The sequence below is a fragment of the Brachyistius frenatus genome, unplaced genomic scaffold (genome assembly GCF_029030835.1).
Source record: "Brachyistius frenatus isolate BFR_SWC_R1_liver_20210118 unplaced genomic scaffold, ASM2903083v1 Contig_46, whole genome shotgun sequence".
NCBI classification, from domain to species: Eukaryota; Metazoa; Chordata; class Actinopteri; family Embiotocidae; genus Brachyistius; species Brachyistius frenatus.
This window is the reverse complement of record NW_027210645.1, coordinates 387,226-409,739: the sequence shown is the minus strand read 5'-3', so window position 1 is coordinate 409,739 and position 22,514 is coordinate 387,226. Positions and strand designations below refer to the sequence as shown.

Sequence of the window (22,514 nt, the reverse complement as noted above, 5' to 3'; positions counted from 1 at the left end):
AGCCGTACAGAGGACGAAACAAAATGAAGATAAAATTGAACTGAAATGAAATGTACACCTAACATTAAAATGTGTTCTGTAATATTATGTAATTTAACTCTCTTAGGACTAAATGTATATATATACAATGTATAATTTAAAGAAACATTTGGATTTGAATGGAATAAGATCAAATCTAATTCCAGATTTCAGACTGTCAGTGTACAATATTGAAGTCATATCTTTAGAGAAATGACAGCAGATGGCAAAAGAACATTCAGTTCTAATTTATGTATAAAATGTAAAACTGTCAGTACGTTTATCTTGTTTGAAAAGGCGACAGATACAGAGACTCCACTCACTGGAGCGAAGGTCTATCAAAAGCCAGTGTAATATCATCCACATAATGAGTCTGTCATGTTTCTGCTGTGATTGAACATTATCAAGATAAACAAAAAAGGAGCGGGAATATTCTCAGTGAATCCCATCTTCCTGCCGACAGTGACATAAAGATCAGAATCCAGCGAGTTTAAAATGAGAAAATGGCATTATGATGCATCTATACTGTATATGCGTCTCACGTACATGTACATTATCTAAATATAGAAACAAATAAAAACGTGAACACGTACAGAAACAGGAGGAAAACAACAGACATTTAACACAATGAGACATCCTTGTTCGCTGTTTAATACTCTGTCTATGAGAAATGTATATATATATATATATATATATATATATATATATATATATATATATATATATATATATATATACATCGTAATGTCTGAAAAATCAAGTTTGTACTTCACAACCTGAACCGTCAGAATCGACCCGATCACGTCGGTTCAGGCTCGGATTACACAATTATTCCAGCTGGTTTACGAGGGTTGGGCCCTGCCCTGCGGTGGATAAGTAAACTGTGTGAGAGGGCAGAAGATCTTCCACAGTTGTGGGTCTGATGTGTGTCAGAAATTGTAGACGAGGTAAACTAAAAGAAAAAAAAAAACTCAACCAAGAGGAGGCTTCAGTGAAAAAAGGGTTGAGTACAAACAGCTGCAAATTAATCTCTAAATGTCCAGTTCAGCTGCAAAAGGTGGAGCACACAGAGACTCATAAACTAAGTAACGTGACAGTAAGACTTGAAAGCACCACGTCGGATATAAACACAGAAACGTATCACGAGAGTTGCATTTAATCCTTCTATTGCTCATTCAGACAACTGAGTCGGGTGTCTTTCACTATCGCCCACAATTAGACTTTTTAAACCAATGCTGATGCCAATTAAGAAGTCAAAAAAATTGCATGAACTGAAATGTGACTGTCAAGTACTTGTGACAAAGAAATGTAATGGAGGCAGCTACTGTTACTTCCGAATTTGTTGGGTTCTTTACGCTGATTTCTTAAAAGCAGAACCAGAAGCTCTGCAGAGTCAAATTCTTCTTTTTACACTCTATGAGTGAAAACTTGCCCAAACACAGTGAAGAACATGTGTTCTTTATGGTAACGTCAATCAAACTTCACCAACACACCTCCCCATGACCAGGTGGCCATCAATCTAAGTTTCTTGCATGAGGCCCAATGACTGCAGAGGAGTTCCAACCAAACACTGAAAACGATGGTAACCTTTAAACTCTCAAACTACAGGTTTAGGACAACGTTGTAAACACCTTTAAAAGCTAGAAGTCAACACTTCAGTCACTTCAAATTCAACAGGTTAAAGAACAGAGGAGGCAGTTGGTGTATGGACAGGATAGTAAGATGATTATCACCAACAGTATGAATACACACTGGACACAGCAGTAACTTCCCTGGACGTACCTATCTTCTTGCAGCGCTCCTCTCCTCGGTTGTGCATGATGATTGGCGAGTAGATGAAGGGGCTGGCCGTGGACATGTTCTGTCCCAGCAGGCCTTTCACCTTGTGGGGCCGCAGACTGACAGGCAGGTTGAGGAGCTTCACAGATCTGGTTAAGGGGTCACGGAAACAACAACATGAGGTATTTAAGGTATTTAAAGGTAAATGGTTGTTAGTGATCATCTCACACTTATTTCAAGGTAAACATTAAAGTTTGTTCTGCTTCGCATAGCAAGTTTGTTACAACTGCTTATGTAGTGGAACCCAAAATGTTTGTCATGAATATTAATGATTTTTACAGCACACTGTGAGAGATTTATAACACTGCTCTTTGTTAAAGGTCACAAGTTCAGCATACCAATAAAAAACAGAAGTACAGGCGCTTGAAGAAAGTGTCTGCTCCACACTTTCAGTACCAAGGGTCCATTAATTCACTCACAGATACCATGTCAGTGTAATCTAACAGATTAAGACTTCCGCATTCAGAGTCAACAGTTCTATTGAAAAGTCACTTTTGCCTTAAGTGTCAAACATTTCACGATGTAATAAAAGGCTTCACGGTTTGACACTATTATTCTACGATCAAAGGGTCGAAGGCAGGATAAGAACCTACGAGACAAGTCTGAAACCTTAACGACTTCATTGGTAATGTTGCGTTTCTCTTGAGCTCATCTGCTTCCACAGTAACCTGCTAGTGAAGTGTATGCATGGTATTAACCTACTTCTTTTCATGTTCAAAAAACTCAGAGTTGTCTAAGAAAATCTGATGGAGCAATTTCCCGGCCCACATGTGCTCCTCAGATTTTCAAAGTATAAGAATAAGAATTATAAAGCCGGTGACTTAACATAAAACAGCTCATGTGGTGCCTTGAGGCAGATCTGTCTTGTTATCATGTGGATTCTGCTGTCAGATAAGTTATTTAAGCGCCGTAAAAGGGATAAAAACTGATATCCACATAGACTCTTCTTTTCACAATGTGATTGTTCATGGTGTTAAATTCGAACAAACCATTCTCAGCTCTCCATTGGTGTGACCTCACACTGGGAACAAATAATGATAGTATCAACTACATCTCTGGATCTGGTTTGGATTTTTTTTCTGCTTTTTGAGCAGCCATTGCTTGCAATCCTTCCATCCAATCAAAGTAGTGGCTCATGAACAAGGATATAATGTTAATGACCACAAACAGCCTGTGTCACTAGAGATGGTAAATTGTAAATGGTCTGCACTTGTGTGGCTGCTCAAAAAGCAGAAAAAAAAATCCAAACCAGATCCAGAGATGAAGTTGATACTATCATTATGGTCTGCACTTGTGTTTTTATCACCGTAGCGGTCTAAAAAAGTGCTTTACACCATTTCCCATTCACCATCACACACAAAACTACACCAAATAGTGCAGGACTGCCATGCAAGGTAGTCGCTGGCCATCAGGAGCAATCTGGGGTTCAGTCGCTTGCCCAAAGACACTCCGGCATGTGGACAGGAACAACCGGGGATCGAACCATCAGTCTTTTAATTAGTGGTCTACCATCTGAGCCACCCCCGCCCCCCTAATTCTGGTCCTTATTGTACTGAAGTCTTTGTATGGCCTCCGCATATGGAGGGTGTGAATTACAGTAGAAATTAGTGTAAATTTGAAAAGCTAATTTAGAAGCAACCACAATAACGTTTTTATTCAGACAGGCTTTTGGTTAGCCTGTTCATATGCTTCTATATGGCTTCTTTTATTTATGACCCTTTATTGACTTATCTCTCCACTAGTGCCCTCGTTTGTTTGTTGTTGTTGTTGGGATTTTAACAGATTTTTTTAAATGTTTAAATGCTAGTTGAACTGTTGTTGTAATTTTAACTGTTAGTTGAACTGTTGTTGTAATTTTAACTGTGATTTTAACCGTTAAACATCATGCTGTTTGTTTATTAATGTGAAGCACTTTGTGATTTTATATCTGTGAAAGGTGCGAGACAAAATAATCTTTACTTACTTACTTTACTACTTGCTAGACTTCTGTGTGAGTGGTATAGTTACTCCAGATTTCTCATTTCAATGACGTGTTCAGAAATGAAGGCAACAAACAGTAAAGTAACAATAACTCCCGTCTTACCGGACAATGGGGAGCTTTGTAAAGGGCACCGGAGGAAGCTTCAGGCCATCGGGAAGGGTGATGACCTCCATTCCCCCCGGACACTTGGAGGTGTAGTTCTCCAGACTCTGGGTCACCTCTTTTTTTCTATAAATACCAGAGCACATAATAGGAGGAAAATCAATGTCCATAAGTACATAAAGCAATATTCCCGTATAATTACCCGAAGACAAGACGGCAACAATTATGACACAACGCAAGAGCCTTTACAGTTGCCCTCACCCTGATAATCTGAGGACCATCGCCACTGTGGAGGATTGATCTTTGTGCGTGATATAAATTAAGCAGACATTAATGACCTGTGAGGTGTCTCTCTCTCACCAATAAGAGACCCAGCCTTCGAGTAATATTCTACGTTTTATTGTATCATCAATACCTTTTGAGGGAACATTACTGCTCACCCAGCCATACAATTTGCTTTGGCTCTGCAATTTCCAGCAGTGTCCATCAAGGCAGAGGGACATTTACTCGCAAAGATTTCACACAGATCTATAAACCTTCGTAGCAAAACATTAGGAGGTCCGATGATAGCAGGCTTTCTGTCTTAATGAGAAATGATTGTGTTTCTCCACTTCATTGTATATTCAATAAAAAAATTACCACGGCTTTTATAGATACTTGAAAATAAAATACTATATTCTTATTGCTTAATTCAACAAGGGATTTTTTTTATTTTTTTATTTTTTTTAAAGAAGCTGCCTAATATGTAAGTTCCAAGATTGCTGCTGTTGCGTATGAACAGAGTGCAGCACAGTGATGAACATGAATCAAGAAGTATTCAAAGTGTTAGATGCAGTTTTATAACCACTGCAATGTGCGCATTTGTGTTTTCACCATGGACCTGAAAGTTTAACAGCACACGTATTACATTTTTATATCCGTAGTACCAAACTATTTAGTATGCCAGACTAAGATTTAGTATGTTCCAATACATAGCGTCTGAATTATTAAAGGTTTGTGTGTAAAATCACGTGCAAACTCCAAACCACCTGCAAAAAAATGTCCAAGCAGATCTACTAACAACGTGCAGTGAGGATTGCGTCTTTCAAATGTGCAATTTAACACACGTTGTCCATTTTGCGAGTTCACCTGAATGCATATGTAATATTGGGTAATTCTGCTTGAAGGTGCAAAATACTGGGAGGGAACATGCAAATAGAACAATTTAACACCTGCAACGATATTTATATATGTAAATATTTGATATATTGAAAGTAGAAATAGGAGAAGTGATTGTTGTGTATTTTAGTACGACTGAAAGGAACGTATTAATCAGATGCACAAATCTGGAGAGATGGCTGCTCTTATTGTGGTGAGAAGGAGACACAGGAAACTAAAGAATACGTAGAGAACGTGGTTTTACACCTGTGGAGACATTTTAGAGATGTCAGAGGGAAACATTATTCAGACATATCGTTTGTCCAGCGATGACATTTCTGAGTTATTGAAATAACTCAATAACTGCTTGACAATAACTGTCAAATACCAGTAATTAATGAACTTCTTCCGACTCATCATTTTCCTGCCTCTGGGTCGTTCCAGCGTATCTCTGCTTGGACGTCCCACCAGTCCTGTTATTCAGGTTTACTGTCACAGGTGCTGAATGTTTCCCACAGAATTCACAGGTAGCTTCATCAGGTTCACGAGCCACCGCGAGGCTCTGAATGAAAAGTCACCTGCTCATCACCGAAAGATCTGGACCTGCTGATCGGTGTTTGTTAGAGGATCTCATCCACCGTCCCTCCTCTTTTATTTGCTGACGTTTTATTATGAAGCCTTTTTTCCCCTTTTTGTTTTTCCCACAGTATTGACTCTCTTGCTGATAATCTCCTATAAAGCGTGTTGTTCTTGTTATATTTATATTTCTTAATTTCAACGGGATTAGATTTCCTTTTGCGGTTGCTCTGTTAGAACGGCTGGAATCACTTCAACACAAGCAAACCACTCATTTAAATACGAGTTGCACCTGATTTTAATGACGCAATTACTCTTAGTAAATCAACGCAAAACGGGTGCAAAATAAATGTGCAAACTTTTGGAAGGAACCCTTAATTTTTTTGGTACATTTAATTTTTTAGTGCCCTTTATTTGAGATCTTTGTAAATCAGGCCCATAGTATGTTAGACGTAAGATGCCAAAAGTACCAGGATGTTCTACTACATCCGGTCATTTATTGCAGTCTGTGCGCCAGCATGCGACTCGAGCTGTCCTGACCCACAGGCCTCTCTACACGGCGGAAGATATTTCACATCGACTGAGTCGCCGAGACAGTTGGTGGCGCTGATGCTCCGCCCACAAAAGGAAGGAGGAGGAGGAGACAAATAAGAGGGAGGAGGAAAAGAAGAAGAAAAAGAAGGAAAAGGAAAAGATGAAGAAAAAGGAGGAAAGAAGAATAACAAGGACAAGAAGGAGAAGAATCACATCCTTTTTCCTTTAACTAAAATGCCGCGCGTATACGGATTGCGACGGATATGACCAAGAGCATCTTTATGAAGTAGTTTGTCTGAATTGTAAACATACTACATGCAACAGTTCATACTCTTTAAGGGTTGCTGCAGTACAAACTAAAAGTCAAAAGAAATAGAATGGGATGTGGAAAGCAAAGTCAGGAAATCATCATCGGAGACCTTCGAAACGGTCCAGGACGCCTACAGCAATGAAGCAATGAGCGGAGTCAGGTGTTTTGAAAGGCAGACATGTTTGAAGAGGGTCAGAGCATCAGTGTCCAAGACTGGAGAAGGCCGTCAGATCAGAAGCACAACCAGGTTTTCTGTTGTACAAAGTTGTGACTGGCCAGGTGTTCGGTTTGTACCGCCGGGACAAACCGTTAAATGTCCTTCACAACTATCCAAGGTCAAACTAAGAAGAGACACACTCTCTGAAGAAATATAATAAATATAGTTATTTTTCCGTTATGACTTTTTATTCTTTTGTTGTTCCAAACTAAATTAACTGTGTTTTTCTAAAGCTGAGGAAATGCTTATTTTTTTAATGTGTCTTGCTGACATTTCATTGATCCTACTGTCAAATCAGACAAACTGAAATTGAAATTGACTTCTACTTTGTTCAGGTCCATGCAGGTTATATTCATCATTATAGGAGAAATAAACAGCTACTGTTGGGTCTATATTGAATTGTATTCTTTGGTAAAACTCTTTACTGTATATGCAGAGTGTCAGCATTTATTTAGAAACAACTTATTATTTTTTTGGAGCACATAAAGCACCGTCTCGGTCCTCAATTGACCTCCTGAAAACACTCAGACGTGGCTAACAAGAAATAAAAAATGGCCAAATACGTCATCAATCATGAAAGCTTCGAGCCGGGAGCACAACTGACCTGTCACTCCATTTATCTCTTGCTCTCTTTTTTTCTCTACCCTTTCACCTCATCTGTCAGCCTTTGATTCCTCTCTCACTTCATTCCCTCCAATTTCCATCCATCGCTTCACTCCGTCCTCCCTGTCTTTACTCAAATCTGTAGGTTTATCCGGCTCGCCGTCTTTGTTTACAAGGTCGTAGTTTGAACAGTCATTAACATATTTATCCGGTCAGTTAACTTTTTTTTTTTTAAACAATTCCAGTTGGTTTAAATTGCAAATGAAAGTTCATCTGCTGCCTTCAAAATGCAATTTAACTCAACTTGAAGATTATCTTTGTTTCAACTTCGTTGACAAAGTTGATTCAACGAGGATGTTCTAGTTGTCTTAACGTTGTTTTTTAACATGTCAAAGTTGATGAACTTTTAATCACTTGCTCCAACTTAATACCGTAAGTTAAAACAAAGAATTATCTTAAATTATAAATGCAAGAAATCCTTAATTATCTAGACGAACAAACACATTTCTGCATTATTGTAACTCAGTTTAAAGTTAAAATAATGTTTATACAATTTGCCATTTCAAGTTAGGAAGATTTAAATTCTAGATTTGTTTAAACTTGCATATATATTGTTTGGTTAAACAAAATATATAACAAACAAACTCATAGTTATTGCAGTTCGTCTGTTCAAATATATATAATCTATTTGAAATAACATTACACATGATCTCAAACACGGGTGTCGTCTGCCATCCATTTAGAATAGTCGCCTTGTGCAGCGACACGCCGCCCTCAGAGCTGTAAGACCTGTTCTGTAAGCGCGTTGAGCAACATCAGATTCAGGCTGCGTGTCCTCCACAGCGAGAACGTGGCGACCCCTCAGCTTGAGCTTCATTTTGGGGAACAGAAAGAAGTCGCAGGGAGCGATGTGAGCGGGCACTACGTCATGCTGGAGAACCCCAACTGCAACCGCACCACAGTTCAGGTGGTTTGCACTGAGTTTATTTTCCCTCCGACGCGTCAGAACGTCACGGTAGAACCTGGTGTCGAGAGTCTGACCCTGAAGGACGAATTCACGATGCATAACCCTGTGGATGTCAAAGAAAGCCACCTAATGTTGCACTCTGACGCGCCTTCTTCAGGCTTAGACAGGTGACGTTTTACCCCTCGGTGCCACTCAAAGCACCTCGCCCAGCTCTTTGCTTCCTCTTTGCATTTCAAGCCTCTCTGTGAGGCATCAAAGTTCGTGTCAAAAGGTTATAACGTCCTTCTGCTCCGTGCACATCACCGGGCTGCATGCAACTACAGCTGCTGCAGAACCTTTTGATTGCCGGTTTAATTTGACAGCACATGAAGATAATTCTTACTACTGACCAGTTGTTTGCGCTTGTAGAAAGCTTCTATGTATGATTATTGGCTGAAGTTGTTGTGGTGTGTTGGAAGGACATTTTCACCAAAAGCAAAACATTTGTTTGGTTGTACTTTGACATGCTTGTTCCCTGAAGTCGAATAAGTGCGTTGAGGTGCTTAAATAAACTTCTCCATTGGGGTGAAACTAGATGTTATTTTCTATCCTGTTATTCCTCCAGTTTCCTGTCCAGACAAACACAGCAGAGCACATTATCAGCCTGACAGCTGGAACACACTGTTCACACGAGCAAAGAAACATTTTATGCTTTACGAAAAGGTGCTGCTCTTCACACTTCACACCATTCCCCAAATGAAAGGATCTCACGTCCAAATGTCAACTGTTGGCAATGAAGAATAACAACTTCAGGCAGTGAGGAAAAAGTTCACTCTGATTGTTCTTCTTTGAAAACTGAGCTTGCATCACCCACAGAAGAGTAGGATTGAGACACTTTTGAAATATGCCCCCGTTAAATCTGCCTTTACCTAATGAGTTTGTTACCGTTGTCGTTTCCTAGTTATTACTTCACAAACTCGGCACTTTCAACCTCCCAATTTGTCAGGACAGGTGCAACAGAGTCCATAAAGCAGCAGGTGTCAATTGAGTTCCTTTTGAAACTTTTTTGCAAGCTTAAGTTATAATGAAAAGGGATACGATATGAAGTCGGTTGGGTTTCTGAAGGCCAAACAATGAAGAGTATGGATTGATTTTTAGATGATGTGTCCTATTTACAGTCTTTCTGACATGCTGTGATGTACAAACTGTAATGTTTTCCTCCCTTCCTTACTTCCTCTCTGTTGTTTCCCAAAAGGAGAATCTAAGCTCAAGTTTTCCTTTTCTGGGGAGCATTCTTCAATTCCATTCATATTTCAGTTTGGTTGGATTTGTGTGTGTGTGTGTGTGTGTGTGTGTGTGTGTGTGTGTGTGTGTGTGTGTGTGTGTGTGTGTGTGTGTGTGTGTGTGTGTGTGTGTGTGTGTGTGTGTGAGCTACTTCATTTCTCCTTTTGGTTACGGCCAACTTTCAAATGTGATAAAGTTCAGTCGTGCCAGCGCCACTGGTTGGTTAGACTCAATTGCACATGAAATGCCTGGTGACCTAGCAGTGACGAGCCAATCAGAAGGGCGTAACAGATTAGAGATGCACAATATATCAGTGGATGGGAAAGTATTGGCTGGTAAACAAGACAATTGCATTATTGTTATTGTTCCAATGATGGAATTTCAGCCAATAATTAGGTCCATTGACACATAAGAGTTGTCGAGCTGCGCGTCTGGATATCAGCTGCACAGGGAGGAGGGAAGCAACAAACAAAAAAAAGAGAGAGATGCTAAAGGACCGTTAGCCATGTTTATAAAGTTGAGAGCTTTAGATAACCACTAATTAGATTGTAAAGTTATTCTAAAAGTTTATATAACATACATTTCTTGTCAAGAGGGAGATCATGTCGGGCCATCAATTAGTCTACATGTTAAAAAATAAACAAGGGTATTACAAATATGATGAATGGATTTCATCTTACTTGAAGGGATGCTAAAGGCTCTCTAAACACTGGTTTTGTATTCGAAAAATAAACAAGTTGCTGATTAAAATTAAAACAATTATTTTTTTACATTTTTCGATAAGATTAACATGATCAATTATCAACTCAGTATTGGCCACAATGATAAGTTTCAGAGGGCAGACAGTTCGACATATTCTGGAGTATTTGGCCTGAATTAGTCTTAAAAGTTGCAGCAAAGCAGACACAACCAGAGAGGTGAAGAGTTGCATACCGTTAGTGCTGCTGTGTTCGTGCTATAAAAATCACTATAAGCAGCAGCAACACCAAGAGTCAAAGCCAGGTCTCTAACAGTTGGTGCTCAGGACGAAGCTCTGCAGCTTTTTTTTTAGTGAGGATGCCACATGCAAACAAACAGTTCAAACACATTTTCTGACTTCCTGTAAAAGCAGCATTATTTGACTGAAGTGAGTTTTGGGAAATTTTGGCATCATAAGTTCACTTGAAATCACCCAGAGAGAGAGCGCAGCCACGGAGTCGGTACAGGGAGAGAGAGAGCGGCGGTGTGGCTGCTATCAGGGAGGCCAGACACAGATCTGTGTGCAGAGCCGGGTGGGAGGTATAAATACATGTATACGAGGGTCGATTCAAACAGTTCAGAGACTGCTCCTGTTGCGTGTGAATGGTATGTAGCACCGGGACGTGCACGTAGCAGGAGGAAGCTGTAACCTTCGTGAGCACGTATTCCAAGTTTCGCCGCTTGATCATCACCAGCACCTGAATAACAAATGTTTTTGTGAGTGCTGGTCCAGATGCACGGCTGTTTTAACATGCACTTAAAACTTGTGCATTTTCAACGCCCTGTGAGCGGGCACTTTGTCATGTTGGAGAACTGGTGTCCTTTTGCCACATTACAGGTTGTTTCTAACAAATATTGTGTGTTTATAATGTAGAGTGTGATTATGGAGTCATTGTATTTCAGAAAAAACAAGAATTTCCCAAGTTTTCCACATAGGACGCATGTCATCACGTGTGACAAGTTTCCCACGAAAATGTTACAAAACCACGTATCTCACCGGCAAAATACGTTTCACAATGTGATTACATGAGTTTTTGCACATTAATGTGGGTTTTATGTAATAGTCCAGTAATCGACTGGATTTAAAGACGTATGGTTTTCCGTCGGCCCAGTGCCCAATCTCGCCATGTTCATCACAGTGAAAAAAATATTTGTGGATCTGCTCCAAAATTTTGGATTTTCTTCCTTTGCTCCTCCCACCAATATTCATTCAAATACAGGCCATAAGTCTTTCAGTAGTTCAAAAACATGACTTCCTTCACAGAGCCAAAAATAGCTTTCTGTAATTCCCCAGGAGAAATTTAAAGTATATCAGGCATTAAATTTGAACAAAAGTCTGATCCCAGACTGAATAATTCAGTGGAAACCAAACACATTGTCAGGCAAAACTAACTGATGTCTCCGACATGTTTATGGCCTTCAACTTCGACGGGTCCTAAAGTGACATCGTTATCAGTCTCCTGATTCTTGTAGAGATTTTTTACATATTCAAGTCGGCAGTACAGTTAAAACCCCTCAGAGCTCTCTGTTTGCTGTGAGACATCATTCTGTGGTACTAGCTTATGGGCACCGCCGAGAGGCAGCAAGACTGCAGCTTCAAATAACTTTAATGACAGCACAGACAATGGAATAATCTCAAGATGGAGATTTATCAAATTATATTATGGAATAAAAACTGCTGGCAGGCCACAGACAGACATGTCAACACTTTTATGAATAATTTAAATCTTTCTGTCTAGAATTGCAAGCAAAATGCCAGCAGCGGGGAAAAAAATAGTGCAAGTGAAACATAAATCATCAAAACAATAAGCACTGTGGTTTAAAAAACAGTCCTTGCAGATGAAAACTGAGCAACTGAAACAGCGACATCAATCCCTCTGGCATGAATTTCACTTTAAATAAAGGAAATATGAAACTTATCTTGGTGAGTTTTATAAAACGGTGTACGGACTGCCGGATCAGAAGCTCCAGCCGATGTGCTGACGGATCAACAGTTAGTGGAAACATTGAGTTGCAGTTGTTACTGCGCAGAGACATCGCTGATACTGCAAGCGAGAGTTCACACACTTCTGCCACTCATAGATATAGAATATTGAAATATTCCTCAAGAAATAAATGACAATATTTTTTGTCTATTTGTTCAACTGGGTTCATCAACTTTAGGACTCGTGTGAAAATCTGAAGATGTTTTATGTAATATTTATGCAGAAATTCTAAAGAGTTCGAGCGCCACAGTATGAAGCCTCAACAGACCACTGCTCCACCAACAACTTTAGCAAGAAGCTTATTAATCAAACCCAACAAGTAGAAACAAACATTAGACAAAAAGCGAGATAACAGGACATATATTTCAATAACAAAGCTGCTAAACATCTGTGAAGACTATAAGTGCACATGTGGTTATTAGAGCGATAACGATGTCTGTTATTACTGTAAGAAAACACCGTGATCATGTCTGCAGAATGTGAATTCATCTCTTCAAAGTAAAGCACACCACCTGCCCTTGAATTCAGTGCTGCGAGTCCACAACTCCCAGACAACACCAACAGTTCACAACTCGGAGAAGTCAAGCGAGACATTTTTTTGCCAAATGATGCAACAACTTCACCGGTCACTGCAACTGCACAACAAAAACATCATGTTTGTTTATTTATTTCATGCAAAATAAATACAAGTTCATTTTCTAGCACAAAAAAGATTACTAATTGGTGGTTCTTGTTTACCTGCCATGACATCACTGTACACAGACATATTGTTTGCCTGCTGGAGAAAACTGGAGCAATACTTTGAGAACAGATGGTCTTTCTACGAGCCTCACCCTGTCGGCAGCTTCTGTTTTCCTGAAAGCTGCAAAGTTAAGACGTTCTTACAAACACCAACAGCACCAAACACCTGAGATCCCCAACAGTCACACTGCAATTATCGCGCTGCCGTTTATCTGGCAGCCAGCCGGGTAAAAGGTAATACCAGGTCAAATAAAGCACAGTAAGGGAAGAGCACGTCTAAATTTAAACTTGTGATTGAAGGGACGTGAGCCCGATGACGAGGGGATCGAACGCTCCAGAAGCTCGGCAGAGAACTTAAGAGAATCGTTTGGCTTTAAATGCAACATTATGACCTCTAAACGGCACCATGACAGCAAATTAGTGCAGAAAATAACATTATAACATACGCTTCTTGAGAATGAACTGCCTGAATCTAAAAGGCATCAGCGATCCTTCCCTTTAATTCGGCATTACGTCGCGACCTTTACGTACTAAAGACGTTTTTTCATTGTGCACCTAATTCTTCAAAACATACGAGGTTACATCAAAACGTTCAGAGACGGCTGCTCTTGCACGGAGCACAGAAAGGTAGCAACCGAACGAGTCGCTGGATTACGATCAGTTCCTGAGTTGCACACGTTTTTATGAGCAGTGGACCGACCAGGAAGCATCGGCACCGGGAGCGGGAACACGGTCATGCTGGAGAACTGAAGTGCCGTTGGACCCGAGGTCAGGTCGTTTGCTCCGAACGTTTCCCTCAGAGCTCCGTGGTTTCGCTCCGACCCTCCTGAGATACATTCACGGTGCACAACCCACCAATGTCAAAGAAAACCCACCTGGTTGCGCTCCTGACCCGACGCGCCTTTTTCAGTTTTGGACAGTGACGTTCTGTCTCTCACAAACACGAAAGTTACTCAAAAACAGCTGTCCAGGCTCAGTGCTTCATTGTCGTAGACTACCTGAGACATCGTTATGGTCTCCGTTCCCAATTTCCAGAGTGTGACACAAAATTTGATGTGCGCCCGCTGGTTATATCTGAGTAGTCGCAGATGCATCCAGAACTCTGCTCACAAAAATGATTGTAACTCAGGAACTGATCATAAGCAAGTGATGAAATTTCTACCAGTTCCTCATTAGGGTTATATCTTTCTCTGAACTCATTGATCTACCCTCTTCATATAGATTTAAAATGGTTTGGACCTCCTTTTAAATGGAGAGATTATAATTAAACTACATGTTACCAGTTTTTTATTCTAATTGCACTCGTGTAAACATGACTACGTAAAGCACCATAATTTACAGTCATCCAGTTTAAATGAAACAGACTTAAGAGCAAATTTGGTATTTTCTTTTGTTAGATTAGGTCCGATTTTCATTTATTTCTATTTAGATATAATTTTTCATATTAACATTGATGAAGACTTGTTGAAATTTGCTAAAACTAAAACATGTCTGTAAAAGCAGAGCGTAAGAGCGCTGATATTAATGAAAGGTTGATTCACTTTGAGTATCTTTCTGAGAGAAAAACATCCACTGACACAATTTGTGCAACTTCAGACGTCCCCTGACCATCATGGTTGGACTGAAGCTGTGACTTCAGAATCAGAATCAGCTTTATTGGTCAGGTATGTTAACACACACAAGGAATGTGACTCAGATTGTAACTTCAGCTCTCAGTGTGCACAAAAAACTAAACCAGACAGACATATAAACATAAATAGGCATATATACAGCCAAGAAAGAAAGAAATATATACACCTTAAACAATGTGCAATTGCAAATGGTGCTGATGCGGTTGGGTGTCGTGCAAAAGGTCCAGTGATATTGAACATATTAAGTGTTGAGCAGAGTGACGGCCTGCTGGTAGAAACTGGTCTTGTTTCTGCTTGTTTTGGCGTACAGTGCTCTGTAGCGCCTCCCAGAGGGGAGGAGCTACAACAGCGGGTGTCACTCATCCTGCAAACAGCAGCTCCGTGTCAAATGTAAGCGCTTCTGTTCTCACAGGTGGTGACGAGAAAACCATGCAGCTCAGTCACGTCTGCTGGAAACAAGATTACTCTTCAGCCACTGTGGCACTCCTTCATTTTTCACCTTACACTTGTTTATTTAATCTCGCTCTGCTCTATCACATGACCTTGCCTCACTGACACCGGTCTCGCAGGCTGTAGGAGCAGCTGGAGCAGCTGTACCTGCCCACTATTGTTCAAGACAATATCTATAATCATCTCGCTCTATTTTTAGTTCCCTGTCAATTAAATTGAACTTTATAGAAACTCCAACAAATTCAAATAACAAATTACTGGTGTCAATACACAAATTCATTGTCAGAGAAAAAGTAACGATGATTTAAAGTGTGCACATTTGGAAACTATCTGGTGTTTCTTGGTAGGATTAAGACTCATTTCACAGGTGTCCTAAAATTGGACGCTCACTGTTGTCAGTTACTGCCTTGTCCTCATTTCATATGTGGTGACCAGTAAACTGTCGGCCGAGAAGCAGCTATGACAGTTTGTGGTTCTTAACGACTGTGTCTCAATGCAGACGGCATTTGAAATTAAAAAAAGGAACTTATTTTTAATTTAGTTTATTGTTTTGAGTTGTTGGTTTTTTTTACCTTGAAACTTTGTCTGTGTCATCTCCATTGTTTTTAAAAAAAAAAGATTTCTTCCGTACCGGTCTGGGTGAAGTTGCCAAAATCTACTTTTCTCAATCCTGTGAATGAGTCAATATTTCACTGTTTTCTGTCTCCATCCACTCTGGACAGAACACGATTCAAACATAATTTTCTTCATCAAAACTATGCACCCTTCCCCACTAATGAGGGTTATATGTGCAGGACCAACGTGTTGTACACATTGTTAAGAAAAACACCAGGAGCTGCTGGGCAACAATAACAAATACAAACAGGTCACAAAGTATTTGCAGATGGGTGGTTCATACATCTCATGTGGTTCAAACTAAGGGTCTGATTTATTAAAGGTTTGTGTGTAAAATCACATGCAAACTCCAAACCACCTGCAAAAAAATGTCTAAGCAGATCCACTAACAACGTGCAGTGAGGATTGTGTCTTTCAAATGTGCAATTTAACACACGTTGTCCGTTTTGCGTGTTCGCTTGAATGAATATGTAATATTGGGTAAGTCTGATTGAAGGTGCAAAATACTGGGAAGGAACATGCAAATAGAATAATTTAACACCCTCAATGATATACAACAACAAGGAGGAGCCACGAAATACCAGCAATTAATGAACTTCTTCCGACTCATCATTTTCCTGCCTCTGGGTCGTTCCAGCGTATCTCTGCTCGGACGTCCCACCAGTCCTGTTATTCAGGTTTACTGTCACAGGTGCTGAATGTTTCCCACAGAATTCACAGGTAGCTTCATCAGGTTCACGAGCACCCGCGAGGCTCTGAATGAAAAGTCACCTGCTCATCACAGAAAGATCTGGACCTGCTGATCGGTGTTTGTTAGAGGATCTCATCCACTGTTCCTCCTCTTTTATTTGCTGACGTTTTATTACAAGCTGTTTGTTTAAAAAATGTTCCCCTAATATCCCACCATCTTCTCATAATTTCATCTATTTATCCTTTTGTTTTTCCCACAGTATTGACTTCCTCACTGATAATCTCCTATAAAGCGTTTTGTTCTTGTTATATTAATATTTATTGATTTCAGTGGGATCAGATTTCCTTTTGCTTTTGCGGTCGCTCTGTTAGAACGGCTGGAATCACTTTAACACACGCAAACCCCTCATTTAAATACGAGTTGCACCTGATGTCAAAGACGCAAAACGGGGGCAAAATAAATGTGCAATAAACACACATTTTAGTCCCCTTTATTAGAGATGTTAGTAAATCAGGCCCTGAGAGTGAAGCTAATGTTAGCTGCCTTTAGCTGTGGTTTCAGGCCTGAAACACACTGCCTCATGGTGCGTGTTACCTGTTGCTGCGTGTGCGACTTTTCATGTCAGCATCCTAATTAGAGGAGCCACACTGTCTGCTGAGTCTCAGTGTGTGGTGCATCATATATAAAACAGAACCGACGTCCAGTTTTCACACACGGTTCCCAGCTACAATATACAGGGAAACCATCTGTGAACACATTTCTACTGTAAAATCACAACAAAAACACCGTGTCTGCTGTAAATATATCATGACGACATTTCACCGGGTGAGAGGCGGAGTTTCTTAGCTGCTCTCTCTCCCTCTCTGTATCTCTTCTCTGTGTCAGTGTGTGTGTGTGTGTGTGTGTGTGTGTGTGTGTGTGTGTGTGTGTGTGTGTGTGTGTGTGTGTGTGTGTGTGTGTGTGTGTGTGTGTGTGTGTGTGCGTGCGTGTGTGCGCGCGCGGATGTGTGCGCGCGCGGGTGTGTGTGTGTGTGTCTCTCTCTCGCTATGAACGTGGGTAAACAAAAACAACGTGCCTGCTTTTTGGTTACAACTCATCACTTGTCAGACCTCAAAAATTCAAAACTGACGGCCGTTATCAAAGACAAACTTATTGATTCAATGGTCGGACCTGCAGCCGGTGTGGAGACACGGAGACACTGAGACACGGAGACACACACCAGGCAGTGTGTCCAAAGCCTTAGAATTAGCAACAGGAGACACAACGGGACACTTTGCTGTCACTCCACTTGCATGCTTTTCTCTCCGGAGTTGAACCAGGTTTGTTTTGCTGCCATTTTTGGTGCAAACTGAGCTTTTACAAATTTCACAACACACAGTGGAGTTTACAAAACCATTTCAACACCCCGAAAGACATGTGACTGCCCTTATTCTGTCTTATTTTGTCATCAGCAGCTGATACTGCCGAGTGTTTGTTCTGCAAAGCTCAGACATCAGATGATCTCACGCTGGCTGACGTTACTGTCATGACTCCAGAGCTGGAACCATTTATCACTGCTGGTTCTGGTCTTGTCTGAGCGACAGCAGAAGAAACACAGATGTAAATATTGTGATTTAGGCATTTTTCAAATCAAGCAAAAACAAGTTTGACCGATTACATTAATTCGACATGCCACTCAGCCCTAATTTGAATATATGTGTCGTGAATGTAATGATTCTTACAGTCGTTAACTGTAGCACAGCCAAGAATAAAAAAATATCCTCTTCTGTCTGACTCTATTCTGAGCTTGACACGCACGCACGCACGCACGCACGCACGCACGCACGCACGCACGCACGCACGCACGCACGCACGCACGCACGCAACCACGCACGCACACATCAAAGGAGACGAGAACAACCTACAATAACCTGGCTGACATTTTTGATATCTCACTGCAGACGGAAGGAGACGCGCAATCAAAGCCACAGCAGGCAGCACGCTGAGCCCCAAAAGTTACACTCAGTAAATATGAAATGCGTTTTTATTGTAGCTCAAGAAGTCCGCCAGCAAGGTCATCTACCTCAGAGAGAAAATACTCAGCTATACACCATCGGAGCAGCAATTACATCACATAGCATCTCTGCCTCTTGATGAGTGTGAAGGTGTAGATAGTCATATTCTTTCAGCACAAGTCCATTTGTGATGTTTAATATTTCATACTGGAAGCTCGCTTCCTCTCCCTGCCTTGATTCTCATGCTCAGTGGCCAACCGAGGATTACACTGGCCTCTATTGTGTGGCCAGCGGACCGTCTGGCTCACACTGCTTCAGTGAAAACCCTATCTCCCCGGCTGCACCGGATTTCTGGTCAGAGCACAATGTTGCACTCCCGCCAAGGAAAAGCTGGCTTTGTTGTGCATCGCATACTATTAAACGCAAGGTATAATGCCGCAATCGCCAAGGGACAGGTTCTACAGTTATATTTTTTTTTTTTTTTTATGGCTGGAAGCACCTCACAGGGGTTTAAATCCTCAAGTCTAATATTGCTTCTTTTTTTTCCAAGTTCCTGTCTGAGTGTTTGTTGCGAGCTGACCTTGATCCGACAGGAAATCCAGCATGGTCTGCAGCAGGAAGGACAGGTGGCGCACAGACAGGGCTGGGTTGCCCATGCGACGGGAGGCGTACACCAGCTCGTGCAGGAGGCGCATCTGTACGGCGGCCCAGCCTCGGTGGGTACCTGGGAGAGAGATCACAGAGACAAACACACTGGTAAAGACCTGCCAGAGCTCAACACTGACATCTGATGTTACACAGCTATCACATCACACTCACACACACACACACACACACACACACACACACACACACACACACACACACACACACACACACGGTTCTGTTTTATTGTGCTTATCTTGTCTGGATGAGCTGTTTTTCTATGTGAACATCGTTTTCAGAGCACTTTTAAATGTCATTGTTGACTATTATTTCCGATTGAATGATGTCAAAGTCACCCTGCTTCTGTCATCTGTATTCATGCCATTACCTTCTCTGTAATAATCTCAGTTCCAAAAACACCTTCTGAGAAATGTTATTAACATTCTTGTTGAACATTATTATTCATGACATCACACCAAATTTAACAGGGGCGTTAAGGCAATATCAACTTTTAGTGAAACTATTCAGTCACATTATAATCATATTGCTTTTTAATTTCACTGTTGTTGATATTAATGATTTACTATATTTAGTACGTGTTGTTTTACACGTTACAAATAGCAACAGAACACAGATCATTTGACTAAATGTCAACTAGATACTTATACAGGACTGTATAGGAGAATCTGCCAACATGTCTGAGACGGTTCCTGCTGTGCACAGATGGAGCTCAGCGTGGTGAGTGAAGATGTAACTTTGTATTCCAAGTTTTGTCACCTGATCAACATCAGCACCTGAGTTACACACGATGTTTTAACCACTGGTACATCGAGCTGAATGTTGTGTCGTATTTTTGGAAACCGATGAGTCACAGAGAGGCTGACCAATGTGTTGCTGCAGACCAGAAACTTGTACGTTTAGTGAGCACGCCGTCATATGGGTGAACCGAACTGCCGTTGTGCTACAGTTTAGGACCACCCTGTGAAGAAAGAAGGTCCACCTGTGTGCTGCTGACCTGACTCGTCCTGCTCGGTCTTGGGACAGTGACGTTCATCCGCTAGAAACACCTCGCCTGGCTCTGAGCTTCATTGTAGGCTTTCTGGAGCATTTCAAAAGGTCTCTGTTGCAGATTTCTCGAGTTTGACACAAAATGTGTTGTGCAGTCTCTGCCGAGACATAACTTGGAATACTTACTCGCAAAAGTTACACCTTCCCCCTGCTCCGTGCACATCATTGTGATTTGCTCTGTTTGTGCGCAACAGGAACAGTCTGGGAACTTATACAATACATGCTGAACTCAGGAAAATCTTTCTGGTAATTTTGTGTTTGTGTTTTTTCACCTAAAAAGGTCTAATTTAAGCACAAACGTCTGTTAATTCCAACCTGCACTCTCAAACGTCTTAACTTCAGACACTGCAACAAGTGTGTGACTGATCTTCATAAGCCTGCTTTGGGCATGCTCGAGACCGTTCCCACAGAAAAGGCCACACATAATCAGGTTTATCTGGAGGGTTTTCTTTCAAATCGGAGCCGCCTCTTTAAAATGGAAATCTCTCCATTGTAAACTATCACATGTCCTCCTGTGTGCTGCTAACTTAGCCGGTGTTGTTTTCTCTCTGCAGAGCTCCACAAGACATCTTAATAGCACTCTAGCCTGACACCAAACCGTTACATAAGGCCCTCAGCCCCCTTACGAGACGCCCCGCTCCACTCACAGCTGTCGACTGTTGACTCACCGAGTGGGAAAGAAAAGCTAAGAGAGATGTGCTGGGGAGGCCGCGGGGGCCGAGAGGGAGGGAAGGAGGATATTTGGTAAACACTCTAAATACCCTTTCCAATCACGTCAAATCATGCCCGCAATGCTTTACGCTTCTCAGCAGTTTTCTACCACGGCGATTATTCCTCCTGACTTCCATCTGAACAAAATGAAAATGCAATTTTCTTCATGAGCAAATTTTTTTTCTGTCTTTAAAACTGCACCCACTAAGCAGTCTAAAAATAGCTGACTTCCACCTGTCTGCCAAAAACCAGCGCTTATCTGGAGGACAGTAATCCAAAAGACACTGGATTTTCAGAGGATGTCGTTCTCGCTCGCACACGAGAAAGAAAGAACGAAGAAAAAAAAAGAAAAAAAGTCTTCATTTGTGGTATTTTTTTTAGACCCAAACTGGAGGTGTCTGGCAATCCAATTAACACACCACCAAGATAATGAGTGTGCTGCCGCGGCCAAGCAGTCGCACTGTCATGCAGAAACCTGACGGAAGAAGGCGTCCTTGGGCTGCCTCTGATCTGCACTGTAGGGTGATGAGACGACTGTTATTCTGCTCGATTAATAAACATCAAAATGATTAAAAAAATTAAAATTAAAAAAAGAGGAAAACTTCCGTGACAACGACGGAAACAGAGTTCGAGAGGAAGAAACACGACAGAAAATGACAGCGGCTTCCATTTATGCTAAGAGAAGAAAAGTGGTGAAAGAGCGCCTGTGAAGCACTTAGAAAGCCATTTGCTGCGCTGTATCTCAGGGCACAGCAGCCTTGTTGCGATGCACCATTGATCCCCATTTTCAGTCTCCTTTGAACTTCCATCTCCAGCTTACTGCCTGATAAACTTCCACCTGATTGCTCCCACCAAGACACTTCCAACCATCGTTTCCTACTTTCCTATCAGCCCACTGAGTTCAGAGCAGATACCTCAGTGGAGAGGTGTACAGGTGATGCATCAGAATATGTGACAGTACTGTCAGTATTGCAATATCTGAGGAGTAACACTTATTCTGAAAGCAGCACAGATGATGCACTCTTATTTTTCTATGAACAGTTAAGGCCAGTTGTTTATCTAACAGTGTAGAATTATTCTACAAACTAAAAGTCTGTTAACTGGACAGGAGTGCATGAAAATATTGCCATCTCATCTTTACCTTCATCATCTCACAAATCATTTCCAGTTCTAACTTCATGACTGGAACACAATAGTAAAGTTGTGTACGTATTTCTCCTTTGCCTCCGATTCTTTACTTTTTCATTTTCAATGATTAACTTTATTCTATCCCCAAAATAAGTCTTTTAGTTTAGGTCTGACCAATGTGAAACAATAACCTGGCCTAAGGAAAACCCTAATATCTCATATAAAGTTGATCTATAATGTATGGAAGAGAGTAAGGAGCCGCTCTGTTGGAGTATGTAATTGCTGTGCATGGACAGATACTGGGATTTGTTGTTTGTAATACGGTGCAAAATGTTTTAGATGTTTACATTCTAATTCGTCATGCAGTAACATCAGCGAGGTGCCTGATCAGTCCTAAGTTTATTCCACTTGGCGAGGTGCCGGACCTCGACACCACAGAGTCCGTCTGGGATTACAGACAGAAATGACAGAACTGAGAGTCTAACCTACATACCAACTACTGTAAAACCTCACTGCACTTTACATTAAAGCAGTATTTTAGAGAGCCAAGATGACGTAGAGACATAGTAC

The 22,514-nt window shown here is 41.1% G+C and overlaps 1 protein-coding gene across 1 annotated transcript in view; it reads right to left on the bottom strand.

The window, feature by feature from the left end:
• Window positions 1–22,514, bottom strand: part of trappc9 (trafficking protein particle complex subunit 9) — a 230,786-nt gene that overhangs the window by 190,558 nt on the left and 17,714 nt on the right. Inside the window, exons 9-11 of the mRNA XM_069703380.1 lie at window positions 18,969–19,116; window positions 3,941–4,066; window positions 1,801–1,946 (exon numbers count right to left, since the gene is read on the bottom strand). Of these exons, the coding sequence (XP_069559481.1) occupies window positions 1,801–1,946; window positions 3,941–4,066; window positions 18,969–19,116 (420 nt within the window). The remainder of the gene's footprint in view (window positions 1–1,800; window positions 1,947–3,940; window positions 4,067–18,968; window positions 19,117–22,514) is intronic.